At 43.9% G+C, this 20,782-nt stretch overlaps 1 protein-coding gene across 1 annotated transcript; it reads left to right on the top strand.

Annotated features, from left to right (window-relative positions):
* Positions 1-640: 640 nt before the first annotated feature.
* Positions 641-19,555, top strand: TRIB2 (tribbles pseudokinase 2). The gene is made up of 4 exons (XM_066179943.1): positions 641-696; positions 1,544-1,962; positions 5,944-6,236; positions 18,904-19,555. The coding sequence occupies exons 2-4, from the start codon at positions 1,693-1,695 to the stop codon at positions 19,370-19,372; spliced, it is 1,032 nt and encodes a 343-aa protein (XP_066036040.1). The 5' UTR covers positions 641-696; positions 1,544-1,692; the 3' UTR covers positions 19,373-19,555.
* Positions 19,556-20,782: the final 1,227 nt, after the last annotated feature.

Genomic DNA, 20,782 nt, shown 5'->3' on the forward strand with positions numbered 1-20,782 from the left:
CCTCACTCCTCCCCTCCGTTTTAATTTTGGGACGGATTAAGACAAGTCTGGAGTCGGGAGAACTCCTCCCACCCGACAGCAGTAGGGTGCAACCGCCTGTGCTCCCCTAAGTGTGCGGGGCCCCGCGCTGCCCGGAAAAAACCGATTGCTTCATTGAGAAAAAAAACCAAACGGCCAGCACATGCGATACCGCATCAGCCCCCGAGCCCGGCAGCGGGGCGGACTCTCCTTTTGGGGGTGCTTAAGCCACTATCATTATTATTGTTATTATTTTATTTGATATTAAAATTAATACCAACATCTCGCCCGCAGCCGCAAGGGCAATCCCCGGAGAGGCTGGACCTGCCGGAGCTCTGTCAGCGGGGGGAGCCGCGGTCAGCATCCCACCGCTGCACAGGACACTGCGGACAGACCAGCACAGCCCCGGGGCCCCGAGCCGGCGGGCCGCCTCCGAGCCCCCGAGCCCCCCGGCTGGGCTCGGCACGGCTGCGGAAGGACGTCTCACCTTGTTTACCCCGAGCGCGGCCGGCGCGGGGGGAGGCTGCGGGGCGGGCCGGGGCGGGGCGGCCGGGGCGGGGCCGGGCCGGGCCGGGCCGGGGCGGGCGGCGGCGGCGGGGCAGTCGGGCTGCGCGCTGGGCACCGTGCGGGCGTGCGGCGGCCGGCAGCGAGCACGGAGGCAGCCAGCGTCCCCGCCACGTAAGTAGTTACTGATACGCCGGGGGGAGACGGTGCCTTGGGGGAGGGGAGCAGTGCGACTACCCCTCTCCTCCCCATGTCCTATCCCCAAGGGAAAAAAAAAATAATCGTCAAACAAAATTTGCTCTCTGCATCTTTTTTTTTTTTAAGCGATTCCAGTTGATTGACCTTTACGGCCTTTCGCTTATCGCCCTCCCAGCCCCTGCAGTAAGAACTCGGCCCCTTTTCGCCGCGCCGGTTTTCTTTTCTTTGTGCGTGAACTCCATTAAACGCGGCGAAGGCAGCGAGCCCCCGCTCACAAATCCGCTGTGCAGGGGGAGCGTGGGAGCGCTCTGTATTCTCTGGTTGCACTTTTTGTTCTGTCGCGACAACGACAGCGCGTTCCTTTCCGCCAGCGCGGAGCTGTGCACGCTGCTCCGCGCTCCGCCGCGCTCCCGTGGTGCCGGTGCGGCTGCCCCGAGCCTCCCGCCGCGGTCCCGCTCCTTTGTCGGCCCAAGTTAAATGCTCCCTCGCTGTTTCGCGGGGCATTTTCGGAGCGCCCCGGGCGCTAGCGGCGAGGCTCCCGCGCCATCTACAGCCGAGCCGCGGCAGCGCGGCGCTGCCGGGCCGTAGGGGAGCGGAAGGACGGTCCCGCTGCGCACACCGCGTTACCGATCTTTTGTTGCCGCCCGCGCTGCGCGCCCCGCGGGAGCGGCGGCCGCCCAGCCCCGGCCGCGCCGCCGCCCGCTCCTCGGCTCCCCGGCACCGGGCGCCGCTGCCGCGCCACCGCGCTGCTCCGCGCCGCTGCGCGCCCGGCCGGCGGCGGGAACAAAGGGCCGCGGGCTGAGCGCTCTCTCCCTGTGCCCAGGACGCGGCGCTGAGGCTGGTCGCCCGCCGCCGCCGCGCTCCCGCTCCCGCCCCCCCCGCCACACAAAGGCAGCCGCAGCTGGACGGGCGAGGGACCGCTCTCCACGCCAGGGCTCCGGTGCAGCGTCTCGGCTGGTCTTCTCCATACTCATGAACATACAAAGGTCAACCCCTATCACGATAGCACGATATGGGAGACCGCGGAATAAAACCCAGGATTTTGAAGAGCTCTCGTCCATACGGTCCATCGAGCCAAGCCAGAGTTTTAGCCCGAATCTAGGCTCGCCAAGCCCGCCGGAGACCCCGAACTTGTCGCATTGCGTTTCTTGCATCGGGAAATACTTATTGTTGGAGCCTCTCGAGGGAGACCACGTTTTCCGAGCCGTACATCTGCACAGCGGCGAGGAGCTGGTTTGCAAGGTAATGCCTCTCCTTGTTCTCCCCCTTCTCGGGTTCTCCCCTGTCGCGCCTGGGTTTCCCCTGTCTTGCAGGAGGGCGAGCACGGCCGTGTACCTCATTTACTGAACAGTGGAGAAACAAAAGGCAGGGACACAGGATTACAGCTGAATCCTGTAACTTTTCCCTCTCTCCAGACAATGGCCACGTTATAGCGGTGGCCCGGAGCCAGGTCTGCCTTCTATTGGCAGAGGGATATTGTTCTGGAAAGAGCCGTTCTTGAAGTAGGTCTCAACGTGAGTTCAGACCGGGAGAAAGCCTCATCTTCCCCGCACTCACTTTTCAAAATGGAGTAGGGAATCCCCAGCTAATTTTAAGGTGTTGGGACCTGCTGACTTCCTCGATTTTTACTGCCCTCAATTCTGTGCGTTGGGGTACGGAAGAGGATGGAGAAGCGGGGGGGTGGGGGCAGATTGCCATCAGCTTTGTCTTAAAAGTGATTTAAAAAAAAAGAAGAACCACATCTAATTAATCAGCCCGAGTTCCCTCACGGTGGAGGTTGTTTGCAAACAGCATCCTCCCCCACTGCCCAACTGAGCAAGAATAAAACCTGCACACCTACGGTTTTTAGAAGTGCAGACAAAATAGCTATCCCACTCTTTGTAGCCTGCCGGCTTTTCTCTGTCTCCTCCCAGTTTGTTCCTACTATTAAAAGGTGAGCTGTGGGAAAAAGAAATCCACATGCGTTTATATCTGTGGAGGGGTGTTTTTCTCTTTTTGAGCTGCGGGAATATTATCCTTTGTTCCCAAATTGTGATTCTTACTGTCTGTAGTGAGACAGACTTACGTCCAGCAAACTGAAGCAGTACCCAGTAGTAGTTTTTATAACTACGTAGCAAATTCCAACCTTGCAGCACATGCTGCAGTTTTTGTATTATTCCCAAAACACGGAATTTATGCCATTTGGCAAATTTCTAGATGAAAAAGTAGATGTATTATAGCTTACTAGTGTTCCAGGGATTAATAATAGTGTTGCTGACTTTTATAGTTTCTCATACTTGATTCATAAAAAGTTATGGACTAGGCTGTAGCAGAGAAGTGAAAATAATTGCTCCTCCTTGCTATTTGTGAAGATTGGAGTTCAGAGGGCAATTTAAATATGCTTACTGATTGAATTATAAAAGCTGATGTTAAGGCAGCCTAGCACTTCATGTGATTATTAGGGGGAAAAAGGCCCATGGCTTTGCAAAGAACTAATATTGCATGCTGAACTGGATGCTTTGTTAGTAAACTGAAACAGAACATGAGAATTTCGAGAATGAAAGCCCAGCTCGATGCAGTAGTACAGTGCTGCACTCTAGGACATTGGCATCTTTTCATGAAATAAACAGATCTCACAAAGCTGCTGCTCTGCATGAAATTCTAGGTGAACTTGCATAGCAAGTGGTAAAGCGGGGGCTATGTGCGTCTTTGTTTCCTGTTTCGTTTGCAGGATTAAGGCACTGTTTTGATAACAGTATGAACAGTATAACTGCAACTCACAAAGACTGGGCTGTTATTTTTTTTTCCTTCCATTTAAGCTGTGTGTTTTTGAGCTGATCCTGACATTTGAATAGTATCAGTTTTTCCATATGTGCGAGGCACTACTAGCTGTGCTCCAAAAATACGATCTTAGCCTGGATTGCTAGTTTGTGAGTATGCAGTTGTCAGTCCTGAACTCGGCTTAATTTAATGTGTGCTTTAAAATGCCTGCAGTATCATGACAACTATTTGTCAAGTAGCCTTCCGGCAAAGAGAGGTGCTCTCTGGTATCTTACTGATGCTCTTAGAGATTGCTTGCAGAAACGTTGGGCTGGATAACAGACACATACTGATGATTCTCAAGATTCATTTGGCTGCACCCACTGCCTGTACAGATGCCGTTATTTGCTTCAAGGCTCTGTGGCATCCAAACAATGGTAACTTCTCACTTCCAGTTCCCAGCGAGACCTAAATCAAACTGCAGCTTATTGGACATTTGCTGAATTGAGGCCAGGGATCTTAAAAGCTGGGATACAAAGAAGCCCTTTATAGAAGGTATTTGATACTCTAGCAGTATGATAGTGCTTCCTATCTACCCCCTTTCAAGCATAGTACTGGTACGTATCCAGAACTACTTATTTAACATAGTCTGAGAACCACAAAATGTAACTAATTTACATTATGATAATCTGGTTTAGGAGAGAATTCTGGAAAGACGTTTTTTCACATGAGGGTTTGAGCTACATGAATATTCCTGCTTAAATTTTATCTTATAGCAGCTGCTTTGTAGAAGAGCCATTCACTTACAATGTAGTACTTACATTGTAGAGTTTTGAGATCCAAATGTCAATGAATTCCCCTCTGGAATGAATTGCACACCAGGGATTTTAGCAACACCCCCTCCCTGCCCTGGTTCTGCTTCCCTGGTGCACCATGTCACCAGAATGCCTCGGTGCTAATCCTCCCCCCGTAAAATGCGCTGGGTCTGTTTGGCTGTCTGCCTTTAAGGTTGTTTTTCCCTGTGCTGGAGTAAGGCAGTGCAGGTGAGCGGAAAAGGAGGTCCGTGAGGAGGGGGTGTCCCAGTTTCTTGGGATTTGGGTCCTCTTCTGTGGAAGGAATTTATTAGGATTGTGCTCTGAAGCATTAAATTTGAAGCCTCAGGTAAATTTTGATTGAATCAAAGTACATCTTTCTCACTCAATTTTAAAAGGTTTTTAAAGCTTTAGAGAAAGCAGTGAGTTACCTGCTTCTCAGAGAGGGTACAAATATACCCACTATTGGAACACAAATACAGAAAGGAGAAAAACAATTGCAGTTTAAAACAGTGGTTAGAGAACTGGACAGGTTCTTCGTATTTATATTTCATTCAAAGGACACATGACTACCTTAAATTCTTTTTTACCAAAGTAAGAAAACACTCACGAGTAGGTTACATATTAATCAAGTTTTTATGCTGGTGGAAATGTGAATACTTGCTTTGCAGTCCTCTGCAGCAGGTATAATTAAAAATAAAAATCCCTCCCATCAGTACTTTCCTCATAGTCTCTTTTAGCACACTGACTTCTGTTATTCTCAATGAAGTCTTTCATTTTCTTGTAATGTGGTCTTTTCTCAATTGACTCAAATACTGATTCATTCGTCATCACTAGATTATAGTAACTTTTTATATTTGGGTTTCCCAGCAGCTTTTTTAATTCTTACAGCTCATTCATAAGATCAGTGATAACATACTTAGTAGTAAAGGGACACTTTGCTTTTAATGGAGCACTTGATTGAAATGCAGAGAGTTCAGGGTGGTTTTGTCTTTGCCTTTTGAAGGGTGTTTGTCTGTGCTCCAACAGGCAGAGCTATTTCCCGGGTTGTCCTTCTGATCTTATAAACAGCCATTGTGGAACTGAGACTTGGAAAGTGAAAGTGACTTTGCTGTTTTTCAGAGATGAAAGAAAGGCAGGAAGTAAATAGGAATAGCAATAGATGATACTTTAAGCTTGAAAATCTTTAAGACTTTAATGGGTTAATAGAATCAAAACAGGCAGGCATGTGTATCAGGGTGGATTTAATGTGACAGCTTCTCTCAATGCAAAGCTACTGGCTGTATTTTTTTATGGGTTTATTTGGATGGAAAATAGAAAAGAAACACACTTCCTTCTGAGTAATGCCCTTACATACATCAGTGGTCTTCACATCTTAATTTAGATTGCATTCTGGATTTGATCAGGTGTTAGCTAATGTAACTGTGCTTGCTACCAGTTTTGAAGACTAGCCTTTCCTGTCAAGGTTACGTGTGTCTCTGCGTGGGTTTGTACAGTCTGCTTTGTCTTGTCCTCAGTGCCATGAGTTTGTGACATCCTGTTTACATTGGTGCAGCTTTCAGCAGTGACATAAATTGTATTAAGAGATGGTTTTGTTAGCAGAATCAGATGTACCATGACTTCACTGTCCTTCAGCTCACTAACCTTGGCTTTACTCTCATTGTTCCTGCAGGTGTTTGATATTGGCTGCTACCAGGAGTTATTAGCACCATGTTTTTGTCTGCCTGCACATAAAAATATCAACCAAATTACTGAAATAATTCTTGGGGAGACAAAAGCGTACGTGTTCTTTGAAAGGAGCTATGGGGACATGCACTCGTTTGTTCGTACCTGCAAGAAGCTTAAAGAAGAGGAGGCAGCCAAACTCTTCTATCAAATAGCTTCCGCTGTTGCACACTGCCACGATGGTGGACTGGTACTGCGAGATCTCAAGCTGCGAAAGTTTATTTTCAAGGATGAAGAAAGGTAAGAGTCTCCCTTACTTTACGGCTGGGAGTACCTGAGGTCAGATAGTTGGAGTTGCAGGCCATTGTACCCTTTGTTTGTAGTACACTTTATTTTCCTCTGCAACTTGAGCATGGGATGGATGTGCCATTTTACCTTCTGGCTTAGGTTTTGGAGTAAAGCAAGTACAGAGCGCTGTTTGCATGTGCATGGCCTCTGCCTCTCCACCTAGAGGAGTTTCCTCATTCCTAATGGGTAGACATCTCTTGCAGGAAAGCTGTGAAAGGATGTCTGGTGTAAGAGCTGCACTATCATAAAGTGCTGGCGGTTAAAAGAGGACCTGGTATATGTTAAAGAGGACTAGGGACTGAAATGGCTCATTCCAGTGAGGAGGTATAAAGAGGAAGAACAGTCAAGTGTTTTCTGTAGGACTGTTCTGAAGACATCTTGTTTTCTATGCTGGGAGGGTGTGGAGGCTGCTTGTAAGACTATTATGTGGTCACTAATTGTACGAAAACTAAAACTGCCTTGCACCGGGGGTGCTTGTTTGTAGTATCAGCTCCTGTACTTAGGAACTACTGTTCTTGTTTTTTTTTAAATAATATCTCCTCCCTATACACCCTCCTGTGTAAATGATTTTGGTAAAGAGAATGGGCATACAGGGGAAGAAATAGCACTGGATGCTCTGGGTATATTGTTGAAGTGCTGTTTCTGATGTGGAGCAATAGCTGTACTATTGTACCTGTGGAAATCTCCTCTCTTTCCTTGTGTTTACCAGTCTTCTTTGTCTTCCGTGATAAATTTATTTGCGACTTCCACATCAGGTAAATGTGCAGTGAGCAATAAATACTGTCAGAATAATGTCAGGCTTTCACAGAGTGATTAAATTGGAAGATGACCATTGAAAAGAACCCCAAACATCTAAACGGGAGGAGAGCCTGCCTTTGTCCTTCTTCCTGTCTTAGTAGAAGATGGGGAGATGTTTTGCGCTTTTAATTAAATGCTAAAAATTGTCTGAAAATTTGTTCAAACTGCTGAGGAGTGAAATGGATATTCTGGAGAGCTTTGTTTAAAATAACCAGTGCATATCAATTCTGTTTGGGGGAATTACAAGCAACAGTCGAATTCTTCTCTAAGTTCTCCACAGACTCAGGAAGTTAGTCATCTAAAAATTAAAAAAAAAACAAACTAGTACACAATTCATTCAGGAAAGAAAAGTTCCTGGTCTTAAAATAAAAATGACATCATAAAGATGACTATCGATCCTGTTCAAATATTCTCTACTTAAATTTTAAATGCAGGCTGAGTTTTGCAAAATAGGGTTTTCCTTTTAATCTATTTACAGACTGAAAAATAATATATATTTTCACTTCTTAATTCAGTTCAGATGATTGTCTGCAAGGTATTTTTCTATTGCATCCCAAAAGTCCAATTGCCTTGTTATCTTTTTCAAATAAAAAAGCCTAAAATTAAAAGAGCTTAATGTCCATTCATAGAGAAAAATAAGCTGCACTTCCACAACTTTTACTCCCAGTTTAATAATTAAGCACCACTGATGCAGATAAGAAGGAAACTTGTGCAAAATAGTTGAGAGAGGGATTGTTCTCTGTTGTAGCTGATAACGTCCTAATGTTAAAGTGGATTTTTTTTTCCCGGGGATATATGTAAATGTGTGTGGTTTTGCATGAAGAGCAGAACTTGGAAGAGCTTCTCCAATGGAAGGCAGCACGAGCTCAGAGCAGTGCAGTGGGAGCAAACGTAGGCCTGTGCTGAATGCTGTTGAACTCCTACCCTGCTGCTTACTAGGAACTGAATGCAACATAGGAGGCACAGGGCCAAATGCTTCAGCCACCCAAGAAAAGTGGTGTGTACTGTAATAGCAGTGTTGGCTTTTATGAATGTTTTTTAACTTAGCTCTTGTCTATAAAATGACGCTGTTACTCAGTTTTAAGCATTGTTTTCTAATTATACAATAATTCACTTTAAAGGTCAAATAGGACTTGCTGGTTATTTTTAAGATAATCATAATGCGGTTTTCTTCTGGATGTAGTGTTGGTTTGTAAGTAGGAAGGTACTGTAATCCTTTCTCTGCTAAATAAACAGAGATGAAATAATGTGAGATAGAAATAGAACCAAACAGCAGTGACTGCCTTTTTTCACATCCTCTGATCATCATACTGTAATCAGTCATCACTTTCAATCTGCTGCTATATTTAGAGATGAAAAATCTTCCTGGTCCTCCTGAGTTCACAGAGGTGTTGGTGTGTTGCTTGCACCCTTCCAAGCTCCTGTGTGTCTGAGGCTGCTGCTGGGGATGCCTGTGTGCTGAGCAGTCCTGAGGACCTGCTGTCAGCAGCAGTGCCTGGCAGATGGGTGCTCTACCATCCCTTGCTCTCTGGTGCTCGTAATGAACCAAAAAAGGGAGAGAAGAGATAAAACTGATGTTTTGAGAAGTGTGTGTGAGCTCCACTGCTGTGCATCGCCTGCTTTTCAGTGGAGCTCTTTCCTAGTAGTTCTTCTCCTATTTCTTCAAGGCTGTTTTTCTGCAGTTCATTTTAAGTACCTACCGCTTTGGAACTTCTTCTTCTTGAAGACTCTCATGGCTTTTATTTTGGTAGAAGAAAAGATGGGAAATCCAGGCAATGCATGAATGGAAAACGTGGTGCTTTTAATTTTTTTTTTAGTAAGATGCTTGTCTGCTGTTAGCTGAGAGCTGCCAGAATGGAGGAGCCAGAGGGAGTATGGAGGTTATATGGAAGTAGTTCCATTTGTTTAAAAAAGAAAATCAATTTTAAAGCATTTCTTAGTACATCTTCTTTCATTGATCGTAATGAGATCCTGGTAGTTCAGTAGAAAAACAGAGCTCCTGAAGTTTTGCAAGTGGATGAATACAGTGTTGAAACTCTTTTCTACCCCATTCCCATTATCTAAACTATAGCTGGAATTTGCAACGATTTGGGCTCCTGATCTAGCAGCACCACAAGTGCTCTTTGCTTCAACTTGATGTCCCCATTAAAAATGTGTGTTATTTGGTTGTTGCAAATCACAGTGCCTTGGGATGTTTCTAATGAACTGGGAGCTAAGAACATGGAATAAAGTATTGTTGTAGGCTGATAGCACTGAGCATTTTGTAGGGGTCCTAATCGTAGAGGTGTTCTCTTAACGCGCGAAATCCATTACAGACTCTGATAATGTCTTACACTATGGCATGTGTGTAAGTCCATCAGCACTTAAAATGAAACTCAGAATTCCACTGTGGAAACAAACAGAAACAAATTTGTCTGTGTTTCAAGGTAATTTCTGGTTTCTTTATATCCTGAACTGTAGGAAGTATGAAGATAGAGTGAGTTGCATTCCATAAAAATTATGTGTGGTGTTGCTACATGGGTTTTTTGTTTTTCATTAAAGGTAGTGCAGTTGTGGTTTTTAGGGGATGGTGTGTCTGTGGATCCCTTTGTAAACTATAGGTGAAATAGCCAGTCTTGTAGTATCGAAATTTCAGAGTTAAACTCTATAAACCTGCAGCTGATTTTTATGAAGCAGAAGTTCTAAGACATTACAGCATGGCTGGAAATGTTTTGTAAGACTGGGTTAGCAAGCAGCAGCACATCTATTAAATGAGTGCAGTGGCTTCCAGAACACTGAAAATATGGAAAACAACACTGACTTGCCATGCTGAGTCTCAACAGTCTTTCTAAAGTACCTCTAAGATACTTGAACACTTGAAAAACTGTGTCCTTACACTTCAGAATGAAACTTGAATCCAAAACAGTGGATGACCTATGATAAAACTTGTATGTTTTCTCCTTCCATCCATGTTGTTAAATATTTTTTGTCCCGGGTGTTAAGCCAGGTTGGTGTTGATGTTGTGAGGCTTTTGCATTTGGGTATTTTATCTGTGTTCATGGCATGGTATTTACCTTTTTTTCTGTGCAGCCTGTCCTCACAGTAGGCCCTTGGGCAGAGCAACCGTGCCCTTCTCCTAGCTGGTGTCCCATAATGATGTTGTAGAACAAGCAGGTTTTTTTGGGTTGTGCTAAAAATAGTGCTATACACAGTATATAGCTATTAAAGCAGTTCATCAGTCTGATACATAGCAGATGCTTTGAGAAAGAGCCATCTGAAAGATCTCAGAATTAAATGAAGCATTTCTGTGTTGGTTGTTTCAATGGTTTGCTTAATACAAGAACATTTCTGCTGTCAGGGAATTATAAATTTCTTTAGTGTGTTTTTAAGCCTTTAATTATATTAAAATATTAGCTGTCGTAATATTTGAAGCTTAAAGACCTTGTACATTCATCATACTTGTTGAAGGGAAAATTAAAATAATTTTGGTATTTAGATATTGTAATTTTCCTCTGTTCTTAGAGTAAATATGAGGCAGGTGGGATTCAATAAAAATAAACAGGATTTGACACTTCTTGCTTTATGCCAGGGGAATGCAGCCAGTACAATACACTAATTTAGAAAGCCTGTGTTAACATATTTACTTGGTGCTCTTAGAATATTTTTCCTCTTTAATTTCTCATCTTTGAGTGGATGATGCTTTAACATGACCTAGTTAGGTTGTTTGCAATCCTCATGATACAAACCTGATCCCACAAAAAATACAAATGCATATACCAGCCTTTTTGCATGTAGACCTTTCATTTTCTTATAGTTAGTAGTAAGCTTTTCTCCCCAGCATTTGTCAGGTTGTAATGTGGTCAGCAGCTTTTTTATCAATGTGTTAGAATTTGCTGTTACCGTTACAATTCCATAGAGGACATGTAAGTTAATGCTTTCCCTAAGTCCTAGGAAGAGAGTCCTAAAGTGGAAGACAATCAAACTAAGTGGGAGTGCTCTTAAAATACTCAAAGATTTAGAAATAAAAACAGTCTTCATCTGTTTTGTAGTTTAAGCACTTTGTACTAACCCTGAATGGGGCCACAGGATCAAAGAGCAGAAGTTCTTCAATAGTGGAGAACCACAGGTCAGATTTCAAGCCAGAAATTATTGTCCTTAGAATATGGGAGGAAGGCGAATTTCTTAATGGACAGCAAATCTGCTGTGGGGCTTAGGGTAGAAGATGAAGTGGTTACACAACTGTTTTTCACAGGAGAGTTCATGCCCTTGCCTTTATGTGGTTTGGTTACTAAGTCTCTGTGCTCTCATCATGTTCCTGGGAGCAACACTGAATTTTTTGGGTGTTTGGTGCCCTTCCCAGTGGAAGGGAAGAGGGAGCTTGTCTGCAGGTGGTGAACATCACACCTGCCCTGTTAAGTGCATTAATCTCCCCCTGAGGGTGTAGATAGTCAAACAGGTTAGTTGTGCCAAAGGTTATAAATTCATGCAAAAGCTAGGGAAGATTTGGCTGCTGTCTGGCCCTGGGATATGATGGGAACTCAAATGGACCTTGAGTCACTTCAAGGCCTTTCAGTGAGACCGTGACTGTCAAGAGCCTTTGCTGTTGTACCCAGCGCTGGAGTTTGCAGGAGGTTTTACCCCCGGACTGTCTGTGGTTCATAGCAGGGCCTTGTCTCCTTCACTCTCCTTGTTCAGGCAGGACTCTGTGGTATGTGTTGGCGGTCACGCCAGTCATGGGTGGTGCCTCTCCTGAGATGCCCATCGTGGGGTTGATCTCTGTGACGAAAGGTGCTTTGTAGTCCCTGGGAGTAGATAGATGTGTTTTAGGACATCTCAAATTCAGTTCAACAGCTGGTCTTTTCAGAGACTTGAAAACCTCCATCCATAGACTTGCTGTAAAATGGTCCATGTTGAATTATGAGTGAAGACTGCGGGTATCTGTGGATGTCTGTGCTGGGGGTGAGAAAGGGAGGCAGAAGCCTAGCTAGCTGGAGCCACAGTTGATTGTCAGAATGAAATTCTGCTGCCTTCTCTTCTAGTTGTCCTTATTATCACGCTGGGAGATCACTTCAGGCTTGGGAGGCAGAGGAAAGGAGCCAACCTGGGACATACTCAGTGTTGAGCACCTACTTTTCTAATAGATGTGTCTTGCATGGAGACAGGATTCCAGACATTTTAGCAAAAGGTTTTCAGGAAGGTTGTGAAATGATGTCATGGCTTTGTCTTAGAGATGTTGAGTACCCATTCTTGGCTCAGAAAGTGCAGAGCTGTTTTCACAACATGCAATTATGTTAAAAAAATAAAATTGTGGTCTTCTTTCCCTTCATCATGCATTGTATCAGAAGACCTAGAAAAGATGGGGAGCACAGCATATGGTTGACAGCACAGCCTTTTAAAACTCTGATCTTCAGTGTGATGTAACAAGATAAAAGTGAGGTGGTGAAGTAGGTGCCCTGAGCCAGATTCTTATCAAGAAATGGACTACTCAGAGTATTGTAACTGAGCTCCTCTGTGGATGGGTCTGCACGGGATTTCACAGCCTTGCATCCCAACACATGCATCACTACCTACCAACTCTCTGGGGAACCTGTTTTGTCCTTAGGCAATAAGGGCATGGAAAAGATGAAGTATATGGCATACAGGACAGGCTGTTCCCAGCAATCCTGTTTGACTGTTACAAAGCTGAGGTCTTTGGGGCACCACCCCTTTCTGGAGGTGAGTCTGACCATTTTTAAGTGGAGTTCTGTAGGACAAAACCCCAGACTAGCTTAAAACAAGTTAAAAGCTCTTAAGTTGCTGGTTACTGCATGTCGGGGTTGCAGGCAGGGCTGATTGTGCTGTTAGCATCCCTGCAGAGGAAGGGTGGGGGAGATGCAATTTTTAGAGGCTTCCTTATTGTGCGGAAGTACCAGTGTAGGAATCTTCCCTTAGGAACAAGGTTCATCCTGTAAACCTGTGCTGCCTGCAAGTCCCAGTTGTCTTTTGAAACGTATCCTTGAGCCTGTTTCATTATGCAAGAGACTTATCTAACAGCCTTTGTGCAGAGTTTGTTTTTTTTCTTCCCTGAAGTTGTGTATGATATTCTGTGGTGAACACCCATGCTCTGTGCTGTTAGAAACTGGATAGGGATCTGCTGGTGAAAGGAGCAGGATTTAACCTTTCCCCCTGCTCCTGTGTGCCTCTCTGTCCCCAAGGAGAATGGGTAGTTGTGAGTTCAGAATGAGTCTTTGCACCAAAGCTGCAAATCATCTGCCCGCGGTTTCGTTACCGCCTTCCCTGTCTCACTGGCTCCCTGATGGCAGCCCACTTCTGCATCATTTAGGAGAGATTCCCTTAGTAAAAAAATATAAAGATTTCTGCTTCCAATGTTGAGCTTTTTTTTTTTTTTTTTTTGCGCCTCCTTGTGAGCCACGCATGCTCTTCTCATCTTTATGATGGGGCGTGAGCAACTGACCTCGATTAAATGACCTGTAAATTACTGGCCACCTAGGAGCAATCCCTGGTCCACTAGGCAGTCAATGGCTTGAATGCCTCTACCTAGGGAAAGGCTTTCCTCGCCTCAGTCAGAGTAATATTGAAATATGAGACGTTGCTTGGGTGCTTTTAGTTTTTACTGTTGGAGGAATATTGTGAAGCACCTTTAGAAATTGCCATTTTATAATTACCCGCAATTGTATTAAAAAATGGCAATTCAGATGGCAATGATGTTTATTTCCTGATCTCTGGAGTCTGCTGCATAGATCCTGTAAATCTGGATCTTCTAATTTGACCCAGCCTAAGTAACAATTGGATGGTGTATTTGGAGTGTCTGTAGCTGGATGGTTCCTTCAGTCTCTTCCCAAAGCAGATGATTTGGCTGTCATATGGGGAGTTTTGCTGTGCAAAAGTTGTGGGTCTGGTCTTCCCAAAATGGGAATACAGATGGGGACAGACTAGAGGCAACTGCTTTCATTGATTCAGGTGCAGGCTCCTTTGCTACTGACTGCTTATTCACTGCGGTGAGGATATTTTCTTCTGAAACACACAGGCTATCATTTGTTATCTCTGCTTTAAATGTTAAAGATTTTTTTTTCTCCTGCCTTATCAGCTTAGAGCCCTCTGAATAATTCCACTGATTTTGGTATGGAAATTGTTTGCGTTTGGAGAGCAAGTGTAAATGTTGGATTCTTACAGCCTGGTTTGAGTGTCAAAAGGCAGGATAGCAATTTGCTGGTAGTCCCAAAGCTCTACAGGGAAGAATAATATGAATCTGTTGGAAAAAAGTATGGAATGTGCAACAAAGGCAGAGGTGAGTGCTAACTCAGAAGGTTGCATTGGAGAATCTTCTGGAAGACGTTTAATTGATTATGTCTTGCTACATTACTGGAGCAAAGTCTGAATGCAGTCAAGTAATGAATGGCATATTGATAAGAAACTCAGAGTGGTATTGTTTTTCATGGGTTTCCCTGACGGTTTCTATGGGGACAAAGACGCATTTCCCGTCCGAGTGCTGCTGCTGCCCTCTGATTGCACTTCTGTGGTTTCATTCACCAGTAATGGGAAAGCATTCATAGGCAGAATAGCTTCCTCTTTTTAAATAGCCATGATTCAGGATTGTATTTTTTTTAATGCATTAAACTAATGCAGTGTTTTATCAATGATCTGATAGATGCGTAACGCTCTTTTTCCAAGTGCTTATTCGGGGTCTGCATTAAAACTTGAAATTATGTATTGCAAATACGTAAGCGTTGTCAAAAGTTTTTGTTGCCCTACAGTATGTGTACAAAGTGATTCTCATCTGGCTGTGGCAGTAGCTTACATTTGAACTTCGGGGATTTGTTTTGTTGCAACTGTTTGTCATCTCAAATGCTGATGCTTTTGGAGAACTTTTTTCTCTTGTGGGGATCTTTAGTTGACTGATGCGAGTTATTATTTAGAGAATGAGAAGTTTTTATAGAACCATTTTTGTTTGTCCTTTTTCTTCTCTGTTTTGGGAGGCACTTCAAAGTTGATTGTGATGTCACACCTTCATGTTCGATTTTTTCTGTCCTTTAACAAATGTCAGATTTTGGGTTGTCCAGTTAACCTGCAGTTGTATACACTCCCCACCCTTTTCTGTCGATGTTCTGTATTCTCATAATCGACTTGCAGTTTTCAGGGTCTGTTTGTTGTTGTTGGCTTTTATTCCTTTTCCTGGGTTTTTGATTTTAGTGCTTTCTGAGAGAGGCGTGTGGGGGAGAGATTGCTTCTCATTCAGCATATCTCTGCATTTATCTGTATTTAGACTTTGACTCCCCTTTTACCCATTCCGCTTCATACTCACTGCCTGCTGTCCCCTCCCAAAATAACCCTCAAAAACCAAACCCAAAACCCTCAATGGATTGCAGAAAACGGAGCTCTTTCAGCCAATACTTGAAATGCAGAATGAGGGAAGACCAGCAGAGCTGGAAGCTGTATCTCTCAGAGCTGAGGTGCTGTGCACTGGGAAATAGCAGCTTCTGAGCCAGGCTGCTTGTTTTTGATTGCCTGAAAAGACGTGAAATGACTGTTAAAAGGGGAGTGAGGGTTGCTGCGTACACCTGCGCAGTACCCAGTGGTAGCTCTGCACAGACTGCGTGCCGTCTGGGAGGCTGAGGTGGGTGAAATCATCTGCCACTGAAAATGGGCTGCAGTGGGTCTGCCCAGCCCCAGTCCTGGCTGGTGGTGAGGGGTGCTGGCAGAACAACCCTGTGAGCTCTTTCTGTTGCCAGCTGTGTCGAGTCAGACAGCCCTTCCTGTCCTCCTGCACAGATGGAAAACCTGTGTTGTCATCTACTGCAAAGACTTTACAAATGAAACCAGGAACACCCGAGTTGTGCTGGGGTGTAACTGGGAGAGGAGAAAGCCATACTGAGGCTGTGCAGGTGACAATGTGTGCTCAGGGGATGCAGGCCCTGCAGTCTGCCAGTGCTGCCAGAGCACTGCCTGTTCGAAGAGGAGCCATTTCACCACTTGCACCTTGCGCACAAGGGAGTGTCTGGCTGAGGGTTTGGGGGCTGACCAGGAGGAAGAGGACTGAAGGTTGTGTTTCTGTTTAATTTGGGACCTTTTGTTTCCTCAAAGCCTGTCAGCTCAGCAGGATGAAAAACCCGGGCTGAGTGTTTTCATTTGCCCACAGCTTACAGAGGAGCAGGCAGATAAGGGCCAGCTGTTGTTCCATTTGCTTGCTTAAACAAAACCCATTCTTTGGTGTGGAGGCTGCAGCAACTTGCAAGGAAAGCAAGATGGGGATATGGCTTTTGTGTGCTGCTCCTGTTTTATTATCAAGAAATTATTTCTTCTCTTGGAAAAAAATACGAAATTTTGACACACCTTGCAGTCTGTTCTCTGGTTTTGTACTGTGTCTGTTGTAGGAAATGAGAGATTAGGGAATTCCAATAATTTTATGTAATATAAAAGCTTCTTATTGAACTGTTTTTCTAAAGTCTTTTGCAAGTCCCAGAAATGTAAAATAGGATAGGAAAGTAAACAACATTTCCCTGTGTTGTTGACACTGGGATGGCAGGCGAGTGTGTGTGTGGGGGTGAACTCCCTCCTAGAAGCTGTTTATAAATAGCCTGCTCTGCCCCACTCCCTGTGTGTGTGTTCTGCTGCTGTTAGTTAGCAGGAGGGAGTCGATGCTTTCCTGTCTGGCAGTTGAGTGACTTAATGCATGTTTGAGTATCTGGCCCCAGTGTTTTATTGCTACACATGCTTTTCTGTGGAAAAACTGAGGTGGGCAATGCAAATGGAACCACAACTCATGTCCCTGCCTTCCCTTTCATTTCCTCTTCTCTGTTCTCTGCCCTCTTTGGCATGTTTTTTTTCCTCTGGGCGTTTCTCTTTGCTTCTCTTCCTACGCTGTGCAGGTGCAGGAATGTGCCAAAGTTGAGCGCTGCGAAAGGACTCTCCTCAAGTCACTGTCCTGTTGTGGACCCTTTGCTTTGTGTACTGAGGGAAATTTCTGTGGTCTTGGTAATTGTAGTTAGGTTTTTCCTTGCAGCCCACTTCCTGTGTGGCGCATTGCTGCTGTATTGTCTGAGTGCTAGTGAGGAGGTTGTCCATGGCCAGAAGTAGTGTTAGGATGGCAGTGGTAATTAATGAGGAAGCAGGTGTGTTGAGCAAAGCCCATCAGCACTGAACGGGAGGAGCAAACACTGGCCTGTTTCAGGAGAGAAGGAGCTGCTCTGACAAGCTGTGCTTGGGAGCCAGGTATTTGGAATTCTGTATTTATGACTTCCTCATTTGGGGCATGTTGCCAGAGGGGCTTTCACCTCTGCTAGTAAACGTATTTAGCTGTTGAAAAGGTCCAAGTGTCATGAAGGTTTATGGCACAGTTGCCTCTGGAGTACTCCATGGAGTAAAATGCTCTTCTGTTGGTTCAAAAAAGATAGGACTGAGCTGCCCTGGAACTGAGTCTAAGCCAAAGCTGGCCCAGATGTCTTTCGCAGCTCAAGCTCAGTCAATGTTGTCTTCAAGTAAATATTTAAGAAACAAGCTTCTCCTTGTCTATTTTAATGCCTGTTTAAATTACATGCTTTAGTCAAGAGATGCAAGTTTCACCTTCTGGGATGAAGTTCAGTCCCTGTGTATGGATGTCTGTGGTATGGGAACAGGGCCATGACACAGGGCTAAGAGTGATTGTAACAGACCTGTGAGGTTGAGGGATGAGGGCAGTAATACCCAAAGTTGAGTTATGACCCCAAATTGTTGAAAGGAAAATCTGCACTACTGCTAGGTAGGCACTGGACAAGCCCTCTTGGCTTGTGGCAACTCTGTTCTCAAAACCATCCTTTGCTGGGAAGTAGTCTAAAGGATACTTGGTAATCCTTTGGATGCCTCCAACAGGGACAGATTTTTAAATATAGATACAAAGCCTAGCAGTGAGAAAGGAAAGAAAGGTTATGTTCATTTAGTGCTATGACAAGCAGCTCTGCATCTTTTTTTCTGCTCCTGTGTGATATCCATACGGGGAGAAAATTTCTCTTGCAGAGATAATTACTGCAGCACAATGACAAGTTCACAGTGCTTTGCAGACAGCAGGAGTTTGCTATCTAGATAAGGCATCCCTGTCATCTCTGCAAGTCCTTTGCCAGCTTTTCTGTTCATTCCAGTGTGAGGAGCTCCTCTGGCTCAGCTGGGTAGATAAGCTTGCTGTTAATCTTGGCCTTCAGCTCACCTGATCTCCCTTTGCCCAAAAGTCTATTTGGGAAGACTGAAATCTGTTAAAAGTGTTCATTCTTAATTTCTCTTAGAATTGCTAGGGTAAAGGAAAATGTTGGTTGGTCAGAGGGATCACTTAGGGTCAGTGACCATTTTATTACTGTTAAACCTTGTGGAATTACAGGTGTACAGAGTGGCTTTGCCAGCATGAAGGTGCCAAAATAACCTTGTGTAGTCAGGACTGAGTTTGTATTTGGGTATGAATCCCAAATGGGTAGGTTAGAGTGCATCCAGCTCAGAAAAAGTCCTGAGGTTTATATCCCCTTTTGGAAATCATGTCTATGTAAAATTAACCAAAAGCATGAATATGGCTGTTCCTTTTCTCTTTTTAAGAGAAAAACTCAGTAGTGATCTTACTGGGCATGACTGTATTGGAAGTCTTGTAGCTATATGTGTGGCAGTATTCCCTATATATCTCTAATATCTCTAACCAGTATGGAAGAGACAATATCAATTTATCTGTAACAACTGCTGTGAGTGGGATTTTAAACTGATGCACATCTGCAGTTGTCAAATTTTGTAGAGTTATGACTATTGTAACCATGTAATTGCAACAGCCAGAATTTGTGTTTGATGTTTGCTTACCTTGATAGTGTTTTGTTTCTTTTTTTCCCTCCTGCAGGACTAGAGTGAAATTGGAAAGCCTAGAAGATGCTTATATTTTGAGAGGAAATGATGACTCTCTTTCCGATAAGCATGGATGCCCAGCCTATGTGAGTCCAGAGATCTTGAACACAAATGGCAGCTACTCTGGCAAAGCAGCGGACGTATGGAGTCTAGGTGTCATGCTTTATACCATGCTAGTTGGACGCTATCCTTTCCATGACATTGAGCCTAGTTCCCTCTTCAGCAAGATCCGTCGAGGGCAGTTTAACATTCCAGAAACTCTATCCCCTAAGGCAAAATGCCTCATACGTAGCATACTGCGTCGAGAGCCATCAGAAAGGCTGACTTCACAGGAAATTCTGGACCATCCATGGTTTTCTACAGATTTTAATGTATCGAATTCAGGATATGGTGCTAAGGAAGTATCAGATCAGCTGGTGCCTGATGTCAACATGGAAGAAGACTTGGACCCATTCTTTAACTGAGCACAAAGACTGGTGTTCAGAAGGTACACAACCTGGAGATGGACACATGAAGGAGCCCTTCCTGACCGCGTTCAATCACATCCTGCATCAGCCTAGCTTGGTAGCAAAAGACACTCAGAGGTCCTCGGATTGAGAAGGAACCTCCACAAGGAGCTAATATAACAAATGTAGCATGGGGACAGATTGGGGGGGGGGGGGGGTGGGGCTTGCTATCAGGTTAGATTGATTTGGAGGAGAAAAGGCAGCATGGAGCAATTGTAGCTTCTCACCTTTTTGGAGCCAAGGAGACTGCACATGCCAATTCTGGTGCAGCTGTATCACTCCTGTTTCTGTTCCATTAAAAACAGTGGTAACTCACAACAAATAGGAACGTTTTTGCCTCAGCTCACATCTTGGCATCGCACTGTTAGATATTTAACTTCAGCCATTATTCAGGGAAAATACAATTGGCTAACTTTTTTAATCAGATGTCTAATAATTAATGGGATTAATACAAGAAAAAAATTAGGTGCACAAACACGGACATGAAAAGTGGGTGCTAAAAACAAGCAAAATTTCAGTTCATGTCTCTTGATAGCTATTTTCAAGTCATTTCTTCTAAATAAACTACTTAATATTCTTGTCAGGAAATGACATTTTAGTGCTTTGTTCCCTTAAGGGGAAGTAACTGTCATTTAACAGGCTGTTCTGTTTTGTGTCAAATGGTTTGTTGCAGGAAGCTATTATAACTCGAACTTCCAGATGCATTACTGCTATAATAGGGGAGAAAAAAAGAAAAGAAGAAAACTGTATGATTTTTTTTTTAAAGATACGAGATACTGGCTTCCATATCTGCCATGCTGCACGTATATGACTAGAGAGGGCAGAAAGCCCTTAACGGTGTCTTCATCTGAGAACCAATCTCTTCTTTACTGACTAGCCCATGTGTAAATAGAGGGCTCTTTATTATTGAGGAAGAGTATTGTGGGTTTTTTCTTTGAATTCCTTTAAACTTGGGAAAAGAATTGTTTGGTTTTCATTTTTGCTTATCTCCAGACTAAGAAATAAGAGGGTATTAATAAGCTGAACATTTATATTACAGATATTCCTCTTGAAACATACACAGTAATATGCACCTTTTGTATTGTCAAGACTTATTCTATTTATTGAAGAAAATGTCACAGTAGTGATGTATTAAGCCAGTACTTCAATTACGGGTTGACTTGGGATGACATGTTACATGCTGTAGTTAACACATTTCTTTTCTGTTCAGGTATTTCTGTCCCTAAATAACTTTTTATTTAGCTTTTTTTTTTTTTTTTTTTTTTTTTTTTTTTTTTTTTTTTTTTCTCTTTCTAGATAGCTTTATTTGATTTAGACTGGCAAATGTTTTTATTACTGCTTTTATATTGCTGTATGATATTGAAATCT

The sequence above is a fragment of the Chamaea fasciata genome, unplaced genomic scaffold (assembly GCF_029207755.1).
Source record: "Chamaea fasciata isolate MVZ Bird 193981 ecotype frontalis unplaced genomic scaffold, bChaFas1.0.hap1 SCAF_3, whole genome shotgun sequence".
NCBI lineage: Eukaryota > Metazoa > Chordata > Aves > Passeriformes > Sylviidae > Chamaea > Chamaea fasciata.